A 15,024-nucleotide genomic window follows, 5' to 3' on the forward strand; every position below is an offset into this window, starting at 1 on the left:
ATCCATCTCCTCCCCTCTGTATGGTGGGGCAGGGAACCCCTCCTCCACCACCCCTCACCCATCCATCTCCTCCCCTCTGTATGGTGGGGCAGGGAACCCCTCCTCCACCACCCCTCACCCATCCATCTCCTCCCCTCTGTATGGTGGGGCAGGGAACCCCTCCTCCACCACCCCTCACCCATCCATCTCCCCCCTCTGTATGGTGGGGCAGGGAACCCCTCCTCCACCACCCCTCACCCATCCATCTCCCCCCTCTGTATGGTGGGGCAGGGAACCCCTCCTCCACCACCCCTCACCCATCCATCTCCTCCCCTCTGTATGGTGGGGCAGGGAACCCCTCCTCCACCACCCCTCACCCATCCATCTCCTCCCCTCTGTATGGTGGGGCAGGGAACCCCTCCTCCACCACCCCTCACCCATCCATCTCCTCCCCTCTGTATGGTGGGGCAGGGAACCCCTCCTCCACCACCCCTCACCCATCCATCTCCTCCCCTCTGTATGGTGGGGCAGGGAACCCCTCCTCCACCACCCCTCACCCATCCATCTCCTCCCCTCTGTATGGTGGGGCAGGGAACCCCTCCTCCACCACCCCTCACCCATCCATCTCCTCCCCTCTGTATGGTGGGGCAGGGAACCCCTCCTCCACCACCCCTCACCCATCCATCTCCTCCCCTCTGTATGGTGGGGCAGGGAACCCCTCCTCCACCACCCCTCACCCATCCATCTCCTCCCCTCTGTATGGTGGGGCAGGGAACCCCTCCTCCACCACCACTCACCCATCCATCTCCTCCCCTCTGTATGGTGGGGCAGGGAACCCCTCCTCCACCACCACTCACCCATCCATCTCCCCCCTCTGTCACAGCAAGAACAATGACATCTGTGATGATGACAGGAAGCCAGCGGCATAACCAGCGGCATCTTTGACAAAACACTTATCTTAACTTGGAAAAAGGAAAAACATGAATTCCTCCAGCGATACATCAGTGTCTCATTGTCCTGCTGAGCACTGCAGAACCACGAGGTATGGGTTAGAGATTAGACTCAATACACAACGAGGCTTTCACCGTAGGGAAATGAGGAGAGTCACAACAGAGTCGAGGTACAGTACAGTAGTGAACCACAAACTCTCCCCCAACACAACGCACAGCACAGTTGGCCTGAATTCAGTTGTCAATTCAGTCATTCATTAAGTGAATTTCAATGAATTGACTGAATCCAAAAAACTGAATCAACCCCAACCCTGATGTAGTCTACACAGTACTGTTTGTTTCTAGCCTGATTGACTATATGCCTGGAGCGGAGAGTTTCTACTTCCTGAGGGAGAAATACAACACTCATCTATTCCAGAACACCACGATGGGACCAGACTATTTGTCAAGTTTACGCCCGCTCCCCCTCTCCGGCGCTCCACGTGCCACTTGTCTCATCATTACGCACACCTGCCACCATCGTTACTCGCACCTGTGCCTCATGAGACTCACCTGGACTCCATCACCTTCCTGATGACCTCCCCTATATCGGTCACTCCCCTTGGTTCTTCCTCAGGCGTTAGTGAATCTGGTTCTGTTTCATGTCTGTATGCTTTTCCTGTTTCCTACTATGTTCTAATTATTATTACCTTTTCACTCCCAGCGTACATCTTACACTATTAGACTAGAGGCTGTGTCCCAAATGGCATCCTATTACGGGCCCTGGTCAAATGTAGTGCACTACATAGGGAATAGGGCGCCAGTTGGGATGCAACCTAGAGAGTGAAGTTACAGCATGGGATGTCTGAAGCCGTTTGTCACCTGATAACATGCTGTCGATCTTTATGGAGGGAAACTTCAGAGTCATCTCATGTTTGTGCCGGTGAATCATCAGGTGGTCCTCTGTGGGGAATCGCTGTTGAGACAGAATGATTTCATTTATTTTGGGGTAAAGAAAATGGTACTGTTAAAAAAGAAGAGGACAACACAGGATACAATAAATATATATATATATATTTTTTTAAATACGTATGTTCTAATGTGGTCCTCCTTGATAAAGAACAAAACCTGTCAGTTCTCTACACACACAGTCTCAAGCCTGGAATCCAGTGATATTTTGGATGATATTCACTAGTGTGAATTCCAGGTTAAAAAGGCATGCAGAGAGACAGTTAAAGGAATACTGCACTCCAGTAACAAATTCCTGTGAATGTTGTGGTTGTCTATGATCACTGAGTAAGAAAACATGTAGTAGTCTATCATCTTCATGTCCCTGCATGTGGACAAAATACCTGAGAGGTTAACACTGAACATACAGTATGAAAAGTCATTTATTAAGTCTACAATGACCTCTATAATCTATACCTTAAAGCCTTATATCACTATAAAATAGGACAATACATATTTGACTTTGATAATTCAGCTGTAAGGTGCATCCTAACAAAAGGGTGACAGACATGACATGGACTTCTTAACCATTATTCTGTGATGTTTTCACATCTGCAGCAAAAAGCTCCTTTATTTACAGCTGGAGTTTCACAGGAAGTGGGTGCTATTCTGTTTCTCCTGATGTGTGAGGCAGCACCGTGCTCTTCAGGCCCCCTCTCCAACCTCTTCTTCATGTTACAGGCGCTCACACACAAACATGCACGAGCACACACACACAAAAAACACACACACATAAGCAGTGGTGTAAAGTACCTCAGTAAAAATACTTTAAAGAACTACTTAAGTCGTTTTGGGGGGTATCTGTACTTTACTATTTATATTTTTGCAAACTTTTACATCACTACATTCCTAAAGAAAATAATGTACTTTTTACTCCATACATTTAGCCTGACACCCAAAAGTACTCGTTACATTTTGACAGGAAAATGATCCAATTCACATACTTATCAAGAGAACATTCCTGGTCACCCTACTGCCTCTGATCTGGCGGACTCACTAAACACAAATGCTTTGTTTGTAAATTATGTCTGAGTGTTGGAGCGTGCCCCTGGCTATCCATGTGCCATCTGGTTTTCTTAATATAAAGAATTTGAAATGGTTTATACTTTTACTTTTCATACTTAAGTATATTTTAGCAACTCCATTTACTTTTGATCCTTACGTAAGTTTATTTAAAACCAAATACTTTTAGACTTTTACTCAAGTAGTATTTTACTGGGTGAATTTCACTATTTTCTTGAGTCCTTTTCTATTAAGGTATCTTTACTTTTACTCAAGTATGACAATTTAGTACTTTTCCCACCACTGCACATAAGTGTGCACACACTCACACACGCGCCCTCACAAACACACATACACAGACGTGTGTTGACACACTCACCTGAGAACAGCCAGGGGCACTGCACACAAACGGCCTTTCCTGCTCAGAGTTCATCACTCTCACCAACTCCTCATAAGACTACAAACAATGAGAGAGAGAGAGAGAGAGAGAGAGAGAGAGAGAGAGAGAGAGAGAGAGAGAGAGAGAGAGAAGAGAAAGAGAAAGAAAGAGATAAAGAAAGAGAAAGAGATAAAAAATAACAAGGAGAGTTTAGCTCCCAGCTAACATTTCTTTCATTGAGTCGGTCTAGATGACTCTATTTATTGATGTTGTGCCTAAAAATAGCAGGCTTCATAGTTATTCTCAGTCGTAAACATACAAAATATAGTATTCCATTCCCTCCTGGCAGTAGCCTACAGTCAGGTGTTCATTACGTCACACAGAGAGTGACAGGACGCTCTCTGTGTGAAAAGAGCTGTTGCAGCTTCAAGGCAGGGCCTGGCCTGGTCTCTATGACCGGGGATGCGTCTCAAATGGCCCCTATTCCCTATAGGGCGCTGGGCTCTAGTCAAAAGTAGTGTACTATATAGGGAATAGGGTGCCATTTGGAATGCAGCAGGGTGGTAGTGGGAGTTCTATTTCTGAGAAAGAAAACAAGTAGGAGACCATTACGATGCAGAAAACTTTACAGATTAGACTAGTTACAACACATTTATTTAACTAGGCAAGTCAGATAAGAACAAACTCTTATTTACAATGACAGCCTACCCCAGCCAAACCCTAAGCCAGACGACACCATGGGACACCCAATCACAGCCAGTTGTGATACAGCCTGGAATTGAACCAGAGTCTGTAGTGATGCCTCTAGCACAGAGATGCAGTGCCTTAGGCCGCTGCGCCACTCGGGAGCCCAAGATAATTTATATACATATAATAGTAGGAGCAGATTAGACTAGATTCTACAACACATATAACAGTAGGAGCAGATTAGACTAGATTCTACAACACATATAATAGTAGGAGCAGATTAGACTAGATTCTACAACACATATAACAGTAGGAGCAGATTAGACTAGATTCTACAACACATATAACAGTAGGAGCAGATTAGACTAGATTCTACAACACATATAACAGTAGGAGCAGATTAGACTAGATTCTACAACACATATAACAGTAGGAGCAGATTAGACTAAAGTCTACAACACATATAACAGTAGGAGCAGATTAGACTAGATTCTACAACACATATAACAGTAGGAGCAGATTAGACTAAAGTCTACAACACATATAACAGTAGGAGCAGATTAGACTAGATTCTACAACACATATAACAGTAGGAGCAGATTAGACTAGATTCTACAACACATATAACAGTAGGAGCAGATTAGACTAAAGTCTACAAAACATATAACAGTAGGAGCAGATTAGACTACATTCTACAACACATATAACAGTAGGAGCAGATTAGACTAAAGTCTACAAAACATCAGCACGCATTTAACTGCTATTTCCAGGAATGACTATTTCCAGGAATGACTATTTCCAGGAATGATGTGACCACAGGGACTTGATGTTTAATTCAGACTAGAGGTTGTACATCTCACTAAGTCTTATAACAGTCTAACCTTTACTGTCTTATAACCAACCCCTCCACCCTCAGAACCTTGCCTGACCATTCAGCCCTCTGGGAGACTACAGCCTAACAGCTTAACTGCCTAGTGTTTAGCCTGTGAGAGGGATACATTTTTATTTTAGCTAGAAATCATGTTTTGTCATTGATTAGTGAGCAGGCACCCTTGTTCTTTGGATGAAAATGGGTGGGACATGTTAGAACCAAATGAATCCACGGAGAAGCACTCATACGATAAAGCCTAACACAAATGACTCTTCAAATGTACGCACAGACAACCGTATTAGGCCGGGATTCAATCCGACTGCTCATTCTCGACAACGGTAAATGCTGTATATATCGGCTCAATTGGAAATGGCCTTTAAAAGCCGCATTTTCCACCATGTGTGATCTGATTGAATCCCACAAAATATTATTTTGTGTCTCTCTATTTGAATCAACTAAACATTTGAGTTAAAGCCACACATGACTTGTTTAGCATGAATACTTTCATACATGATTAACATGTGTGATTTTTTTGACCTGTACAGACTATTTCCTCTAACAAAGTCAAAACATTCAAATGGCATGTAAAGTTAACCAGAGCCTTTTTTCTTACAGGATACATCTGTGGCAAAGCCTGCTGGGAAAGGTCTGGACAGGGTCCCCCAGTCAGAGGGTAAGGAGGTCTGGGTCGCTATCTCTCCCTCCTCTCTTTCTCCCTCTTGCTCTCCTCTCTCCCTCTCTCTCTTTCTATCCTTCTCTCTCCTTGTCCTTCTCTCTCTGTCTCCCGTGCTTCTCTCTCTTTCTCCCTCATCACGTTTTTCTCCTTCTCTCCTTCCCCCCCTCTCTCTCTACCTCTCTCTCTCTCTCTCTCCCCCCCCCATTCTTCTCTCTCTCTCTCCCTGTCACTCTCTCTTTCTCTCTACCTCACTCTCTCTCTCATCCTTCACCTGGTCTATTTCTATTCATAACAAAGTCTCAAAGATAAACATGCTCCATCATCTCTGAACATGCATGGGCAACATGACTGATATTTTCACCACTCGCTGAAATATGAGAATCACTTTACTACCTAAAACAACACTTTTCAGAGCAACAGCAACAACCTTATCGATCGATTATTGTCTAATTGTACACTTAGTGAGCCTTGGCCCCTCCAAGACAAAGAAGCAGGCTCTCCACATACTGTAGGTATAATACTGGTAGTAGACTCTCCACATACTGTAGGTATAATACTGGTAGTAGACTCTACACATACTGTAGGTATAATACTGGTAGTAGACTCTCCACATACTGTAGGTATAATACTGGTAGTAGACTCTCCACATACTGTAGGTATAATACTGGTAGTAGACTCTACACATACTGTAGGTATAATACTGGTAGTAGACTCTCCACATACTGTAGGTATAATACTGGTAGTAGACTCTACATACTGTAGGTATAATACTGGTAGTAGACTCTACATACTGTAGGTATAATACTGGTAGTAGACTCTACATACTGTAGGTATAATACTGGTAGTAGACTCTACATACTGTAGGTATAATACTGGTAGTAGACTCTCCACATACTGTAGGTATAATACTGGTAGTAGACTCTACATACTGTAGGTATAATACTGGTAGTAGACTCTACATACTGTAGGTATAATACTGGTAGTAGACTCTACATACTGTAGGTATAATACTGGTAGTAGACTCTACATACTGTAGGTATAATACTGGTAGTAGACTCTACATACTGTAGGTATAATACTGGTAGTAGACTCTACACATACTGTAGGTATAATACTGGTAGTAGACTCTACACATACTGTAGGTATAATACTGGTAGTAGACTCTACACATACTGTAGGTATAATAGTGGTAGTAGACTCTACACATACTGTAGGTATAATACTGGTAGTAGACTCTACATACTGTAGGTATAATACTGGTAGTAGACTCTACATACTGTAGGTATAATACTGGTAGTAGACTCTACATACTGTAGGTATAATACTGGTAGTAGACTCTACATACTGTAGGTATAATACTGGTAGTAGACTACATACTGTAGGTATAATACTGGTAGTAGACTCTACATACTGTAGGTATAATACTGGTAGTAGACTCTACATACTGTAGGTATAATACTGGTAGTAGACTCTACATACTGTAGGTATAATACTGGTAGTAGACTCTACATACTGTAGGTATAATACTGGTAGTAGACTCTACATACTGTAGGTATAATACTGGTAGTAGACTCTACATACTGTAGGTATAATACTGGTAGTAGACTCTACATACTGTAGGTATAATACTGGTAGTAGACTCTACATACTGTAGGTATAATACTGGTAGTAGACTCTACATACTGTAGGTATAATACTGGTAGCCCAGATAAAAGATTGGTCTGAACAGCAGGATCCATTCTCTAATCTGGATCATTTTAATTCATCAAGCTTTGTTCACTAAGTAGAACTCTTCTCATGGTATTATCAACAACTTAAACTAGTCCATCAACTGTTTGACAATGTGATTTGTCTCATGTTCCAAAACCTTCTCTCCAAATGTCAATCAGAAAACCCCAAGACTAACATTCAAAGAGAAACATTTTCTATTCCATTTCCACACATTATGCCTATACTTTATTCCCAAGTCATTACCAGAATAGGAAATATGATTGGTTTGGGGCTTTTCCTTCAGAAATACATCAACTCAACACGTTGAAAAGGAAATTAAAACCATAATACGCATAAAACACTGAAACAAGGGCTCCATGTAAGCCCCAGTGAGTTGTCCCAATTTCTGCTCTCGCCTCTAAATCGCCAGAGCACAACGCCTTTCCCTTCAATGGGGCACTTGGCTTTTATTTGATATAGATGTTTTAGTTTAGCAGAGGAAATTTGGTTACACTTTACATTAACTGGGTCCCGATGTGAGAGAGGGGAAGGATTAGTGAGCGGAGTACGATTTCAACAGGGACCATGGAACGAACTCTTCAGGTAGGGCACATATTACAATTCAAACAGTATGGTGTGTGAGAGTGTGTTCGGCGTGTGTGTGTGTGTGTGTGTATGTTCGGTGTGTGTGTTCGGTGTGTGTGTTCGACGTGTGTGAGGGGGGGTGGGGGGGCCTTCAACAGCGTAGGTTCGTGGTGGGATCACAGCGAGCCCTGAGGCGAGGAACACGGCTTGCTCAGACAATGCTGTATGTGCTGTGAACTCCTCATATAGGCCCTATAGTATGCTGTACACACACAGCACAGAGGGGCCCCTGAGAGGCAACCCTCAATCACTGTCAATCAGCACCTCTCAGTCCCCGCACGGTGTCTAAACTGTGTGTGTGTGTGTGTGTGTGTGTGTGTGTGTGTGTGTGTGTGTGTGTGTGTGTGTGTGTGTGTGTGCGTGCGTGCGTGCGTGCGTGCGTGCGTGCGTGCGTGCGTGCGTGCGTGCGTGTAAACTTCCAACAAGCCTAGTGACACCTCCACCCCAGGGCTTCACCAGTCAACACACTCACATCCACATGGAGGACAACAAGGTGTTAACTAACGCTGAGCACACTCAACCACAGGGCCTTTCTACACTACCACAATACCTGGAGTCAGATCGGCCTTTATTTATAGAGGGGACTGTGATTGTATGGACGGTGTCGCTCACGGCAAATTGTACAAATCACCCTCTTTATAATCATGTTATTAGAGTTTATTATAAAAGTAGGCTATTCAACATCATAAAAATACAAACATGTAGCAGACGCTCTCCTCCAGAGCGACTTGATACGTTTATGTACTTTTTCCCCATACCTGTCCCCTGTGGGAATCGAACCCATAACCATGGTGTCGCAAGCACCACGCTCTACCAACTGAGACACACAGGACCCTAAACAACCCAAAGTATAATATGTAAAACCATGAAGATTATAATAACATCACATCTTAATCTATACCTAGTTAAATAGACACAAAACTGGAAAGTGGTTGAATTTACAGCTGGTCAAAAGCACACATGGTGTATACCTGTTGTATTCACTTAACTTCATTGATTAAGTTAAGTTAATTAGTTAACTTAGTTTATTAAGTAAATGTTTTACTCTGTATTACTGTGTCCATTATTTTATACCAATGTGTTGATCATGGTAGCTGATCTATAGTGACAGATTTGATGAATATCTTCATATATAATAATTAAATTAGAAATAAACACATTTTTAAGAAGTATACTTCAGTCTACTCTCTGTCTAGTGTTAGATGTATTTTTTGATATACCCACTATCGGGCTTCAAACACAAGGACATTTGCTACGAAATAATTATTCTGTCAATAACAATGAACTTTTTTTCCAGTCGTACCTCCATCAGTCAGAACAGTTATATTCAGTAGGCCTAAATTCCAGTACTCTCTCTTTCCCTCGCTTATTTAGTCTTATAACGATTCTTTTTTATTTTAAGTTATATGCTTCAAATAATTTGGGTAATGTTCTATTTCATTTAGGCTATTTAATTTGAGTTTTTATTTCATTGATGAAGATGGATTCATCAGATATTATAATGTTGCACATGCATCGTATTTAGTTAAACCACTAACTCAATAATAATAGTTATTAACATCATCATCATCGATAGTGAATATTAATTGCAGAACAGAGGCACCCAGGTAAACTTAGAGAGAGATTGTTTGATCGCTGTAGGCTACAATAAAAAAAAAAACTGGAAACTGACAAACGGAGAATGGTTCGCCATCATTTAAACTCAATGACAATCTAATCATAAGATTAAAACATATTTTATACCGCAGGCACTTAACGTAAAGTGTGCCCAGTCAGCAGAACTCCTCTGAAACCTTCAATTGCTCGGCGGCGGTTAATCAAATAGCGACTACTGGCCTGCAGAATGACGTAATGTTTCGGTTAGATTACTCTTCAAAATGAACAGTATTATAGCCTACCACAGTATCATAAACATGTATTGGTATTATGGATGGAATGACAGCTCCTCTTTAGCTACTTTTACCGTTGTCGAGGACCTGACCGTTTGTAAACTAGGTCCGCGTCCCGTCCCGCAGCCCAGTTTGACGCACAGGACAACGTCTAGAATTGGGCTGCATCCATCCATCGATGGGACAGGGGGACAATGACGCAAAATTCTGCAAACTTCAGAATCATTCAAAAATATTACTTTGTAAAGCTCTAGATTTTTTTTTATAAGTCGACACGTATAGCCCACGCTGTGTCAGTATTTGCTGTTGATAACCATTGCCAATTCATTCCTCCAAATATTATCTTTAGTAATTGCGCGCCATAGGCTACCCTGCACTGACGCATCGCTGGATACTACACATAGCTAACCTTCTCACACATCCAGTTTGTGGGGTGAATTACTGTGGTAGCTAGTAGCTACGGCTCTGACAGCTCGCGAGCAGAGAGCAACACTTGACATCTCTGTGTTCAACTTCAACAACATTCAACAGTCAGTCCACGCGCGTCCTGAGACTTCTAAATATTGCACCGAGATGGCAAGCCTGCCACTATACGAAGAAATAACGGACTTAAACACATTTCTGCACATAATACAATATGCACGAGACAACAGAAAATAATATTCAAAGAAATCTGTAGAGCGCCGCAGCATTCTGTTGATACGATTCTCTGAGCAACTTGTCACATCAACCGAAGTGAAAAGAAATAACAATGCAGCTGTACAAAACGAAATTAACAATCCATAATTGCATGTTTATAATTTACTGTAGTGGAAAGCAATTATTTTAACTTACCAAACAAGTGTAGAAAATACGCAGCAGACTCTCAGAAGGAACCACGTTGGACTGAGAAAAGATTACAATACGTTCTATTTAGAGAAGCATTACATCACCCCTCGGTGACGTCACGTGGGATTCCTGAACTTCTAAATCATCGTGGTCCGCTTGGAGGCGGGCTGTTGGGGCGAGCAAGGCAGAGTTTGCAAATGCACGTACGGGACACTGCTGGACATAAGGTACGTATGGCACAAAACTCAGAGGGTACACCACTATCAACTTGCACCAATACTTATTTAAAGGCTACCTTATACAAATGGTTATTCACGTCTTGTTAGCAAAAAAAATGATCAGCCAGAATAGTGGCTGCTTTTAATATGGTAAATAAAGTTTACATTTGAAATTGATATTTAATGATTTAATATACAATGATTTAATAATATAATATATAATGATTTAGTATAGTAGACCGATAGCAATTTGATTCATCTCCAATTACCCAAGTTCACAAACACAAGAAAGTTAGCCTTGAATAGCAGACTTGGACCTTGTCTTGGAGAGAGAGCAAGAGAGAAGAGAAAGAGAGAAAGAGAAAGAAAGAGAGAAGAGAGAGAAAGAAAGATAGACAGAGGGAGAGAGTTTATTTCACTTTTGTTTATTATCTATTTCACTTGCTTTGGCAATGTTAACATATGTTTCCCATGCCAATAAAGCACTTGAATTGAATTGAATTAAGAGAATGTTCTCCTCTCTCCATCCTCTACCTCTTAATAATGAATAATCATGCTGCTGCCTTGAGTAAATAAATAATTGGAGGCATTATATCGACCTTTAAGTGTTGGATTTAAGAGATGCTGTTACACAGACAAAGAACAAGTGAGATATGTTTTCAGAAGTAATGCTAGGTAGGCTAGAGGTAATGTGATGCAGGGGAAATCAAGGACAGACAAAACATCCTCCTGGTTCTACCATCAAATTAAACAACCACCTGTCTGTAGAACATCATCCTGGTTCTACCATCAAACTAAACATCCATCTGTCTGTAGAACATCATCCTGGTTCTACCATCAAATTAAACAACCACCTGTCTGTAGAACATCATCCTGGTTCTACCATCAAACTAAACATCCATCTGTCTGTAGAACATCATCCTGGTTCTACCATCAAATTAAACAACCACCTGTCTGTAGAACATCATCCTGGTTCTACCATCAAACTAAACATCCATCTGTCTGTAGAACATCATCCTGGTTCTACCATCAAATTAAACAACCACCTGTCTGTAGAACATCATCCTGGTTCTACCATCAAACTAAACATCCATCTGTCTGTAGAACATCATCCTGGTTCTACCATCAAATTAAACAACCACCTGTCTGTAGAACATCATCCTGGTTCTACCATCAAACTAAACATCCATCTGTCTGTAGAACATCATCCTGGTTCTACCATCAAACTAAACATCCATCTGTCTGTAGAACATCATCCTGGTTCTACCATCAAATTAAACAACCACCTGTCTGTAGAACATCATCCTGGTTCTACCATCAAACTAAACATCCATCTGTCTGTAGAACATCATCCTGGTTCTACCATCAAATTAAACAACCACCTGTCTGTAGAACATCATCCTGGTTCTACCATCAAACTAAACATCCATCTGTCTGTAGAACATCATCCTGGTTCTACCATCAAACTAAACATCTGTCTGTCTGTAGAACATCATCCTGGTTCTACCATCAAATTAAACAACCACCTGTCTGTAGAACATCATCCTGGTTCTACCATCAAACTAAACATCCATCTGTCTGTAGAACATCATCCTGGTTCTACCATAAAACTAAACAACCACCTGTCTGTAGAACATCATCCTGGTTCTACCATCAAACTAAACATCTGTCTGTAGAACATCATCCTGGTTCTACCATCAAACTAAACATCTGTCTGTAGAACATCATCCTGGTTCTACCATAAAACTAAACAAACTAAACAACCATCTGTCTGTAGAACATCATCCTGGTTCTACCATAAAACTAAACAACCACCTGTCTGTCGAACATCATCCTGGTTCTACAATCAAACTAAACAACCATCTGTCTGTAGAACATCATCCTGGTTCTACCATCAAACTAAACAAACTAAACAACCACCTGTCTGTAGAACATCATCCTGGTTCTACCATCAAACTAAACAACCACCTGTCTGTAGAACATCATCCTGGTTCTACCATCAAACTAAACAAACTAAACAACCATCTGTCTGTAGAACATCATCCTGGTTCTACCATCAAACTAAACAACCATCTGTCTGTAGAACATCATCCTGGTTCTACCATCAAACTAAACAACCATCTGTCTGTAGAACATCATCCTGGTTCTACCATAAAACTAAACAACCATCTGTCTGTAGAACATCATCCTGGTTCTACCATCAAACTAAACAAACTAAACAACCACCTGTCTGTAGAACATCATCCTGGTTCTACCATCAAACTAAACAACCATCTGTCTGTAGAACATCATCCTGGTTCTACCATAAAACTAAACAACCATCTGTCTGTCGAACATCATCCTGGTTCTACCATCAAACTAAACAACCATCTGTCTGTAGAACATCATCCTGGTTCTACCATCAAACTAAACAAACTAAACAACCACCTGTCTGTAGAACATCATCCTGGTTCTACCATCAAACTAAACAACCATCTGTCTGTAGAACATCATCCTGGTTCTACCATCAAACTAAACAAACTAAACAACCACCTGTCTGTAGAACATCACCCTGGTTCTACCATCAAACTAAACAACCACCTGTCTGTAGAACATCATCCTGGTTCTACCATCAAACTAAACAACCATCTGTCTGTAGAACATCATCCTGGTTCTACCATCAAACTAAACAACCATCTGTCTGTAGAACATCATCCTGGTTCTACCATCAAACTAAACAACCATCTGTCTGTAGAACATCATCCTGGTTCTACCATCAAACTAAACAAACTAAACAACCATCTGTCTGTCGAACATCATCCTGGTTCTACCATCAAACTAAACAACCATCTGTCTGTAGAACATCATCCTGGTTCTACCATCAAACTAAACAACCATCTGTCTGTAGAACATCATTCTGGTTCTACCATCAAACTAAACAAACTAAACAACCACCTGTCTGTAGAACATCATCCTGGTTCTACCATCAAACTAAACAACCATCTGTCTGTAGAACATCATCCTGGTTCTACCATCAAACTAAACAAACTAAACAACCATCTGTCTGTAGAACATCATCCTGGTTCTACCATCAAACTAAACAACCATCTGTCTGTAGAACATCATCCTGGTTCTACCATCAAACTAAACAAACTAAACAACCACCTGTCTGTAGAACATCATCCTGGTTCTACCATCAAACTAAACAACCATCTGTCTGTAGAACATCATCCTGGTTCTACCATCAAACTAAACAACCATCTGTCTGTAGAACATCATCCTGGTTCTACCATCAAACTAAACAAACTAAACAACCATCTGTCTGTAGAACTCATACAGACTCTTTCTATCTATGGTACTTCTCCATGTTTATGTCAGGGGGTGGTTTAGGCACACATTAAATGGATGACAGACAAGAGAGGTGCTTAGTGATGGATATGGACAAATGAATTGCCTGTCACTTGTACAATGATCATCCCTTCTCCCTAATTCTGTCACTGTCTTAGATACGGTCATGTTTCAAGACAGAGCAGTGTTATGTTTCCTCTACTCTGCTATTATTTATTTCAGCTGTTAATGTAGGAGCCAGGAGGATAGCTAAATCACCTCATGATCTTGAGTCTTATTCATGCAACTGTTGCAGCTATCCTACATATCATCACTTCATCCTCTGAATTCCACTTAGCATTTTTCTTTATAAATGGGACATAGGCCTAAAGAGACATGAAATGTAATGACATGCAATATTGTCTTTAAAAAAGAGTCTACAGACAGCCCTCCCTAACAGTGTATCAAGAGTTATTATAACCATAATGTCATTTAATAGAAAGGCCATTAAACAATGTAACCACCACTACTACCACCACCAGGATCTTTGAAATTTAAGCTGTACCAACAAAAAAAGAACAGACATCTGGATGGTGAAAAATCATGCAGGTTGGAGGTTATTGTGACCTGCTGGTGGCAGCTTGTAGGCTGGGCTGGGGGGCTGGGATGCTGGGCTGGACTGCTAGGCTGGGCTGGGAGGCTGTGGGCTGGGAGGCTGGGGGGCTGGGCTGGGAGGCTGGGCTGGGAGGCTGGGGCCTGGGATGCTGGGTTGGACTGCTAGGCTGGGGGGCTTGGAGGCTGGGCTGGGAGGCTGGGGGGCTGGGCTGGGAGGCTGGGAGGTTGTGCTGGGAAGCTGGGAGACTGGGCTGGGAGGTTGGGAGACTGGGCTGGGAGCTG

General features: G+C 41.9%; 1 protein-coding gene across 1 annotated transcript in view; it reads right to left on the reverse strand.

Moving 5' to 3' along the window:
• Window positions 1-10,698, reverse strand: part of LOC106573409 (cyclic AMP-responsive element-binding protein 5) — an 89,590-nt gene extending 78,892 nt beyond the window's left edge. Inside the window, exons 1-3 of the mRNA XM_082975825.1 lie at window positions 10,610-10,698; window positions 3,298-3,375; window positions 1,791-1,884 (exon numbers count right to left, since the gene is read on the reverse strand). Coding sequence (XP_082831951.1) covers window positions 1,791-1,884; window positions 3,298-3,351 — 148 coding nt within the window. The 5' untranslated portion in view covers window positions 3,352-3,375; window positions 10,610-10,698. The remainder of the gene's footprint in view (window positions 1-1,790; window positions 1,885-3,297; window positions 3,376-10,609) is intronic.
• Window positions 10,699-15,024: the final 4,326 nt, after the last annotated feature.

The sequence above is a fragment of the Salmo salar genome, chromosome 05 (genome assembly GCF_965601325.2).
Source record: "Salmo salar chromosome 05, fSalSal1, whole genome shotgun sequence".
Lineage (NCBI taxonomy): Eukaryota > Metazoa > Chordata > Actinopteri > Salmoniformes > Salmonidae > Salmo > Salmo salar.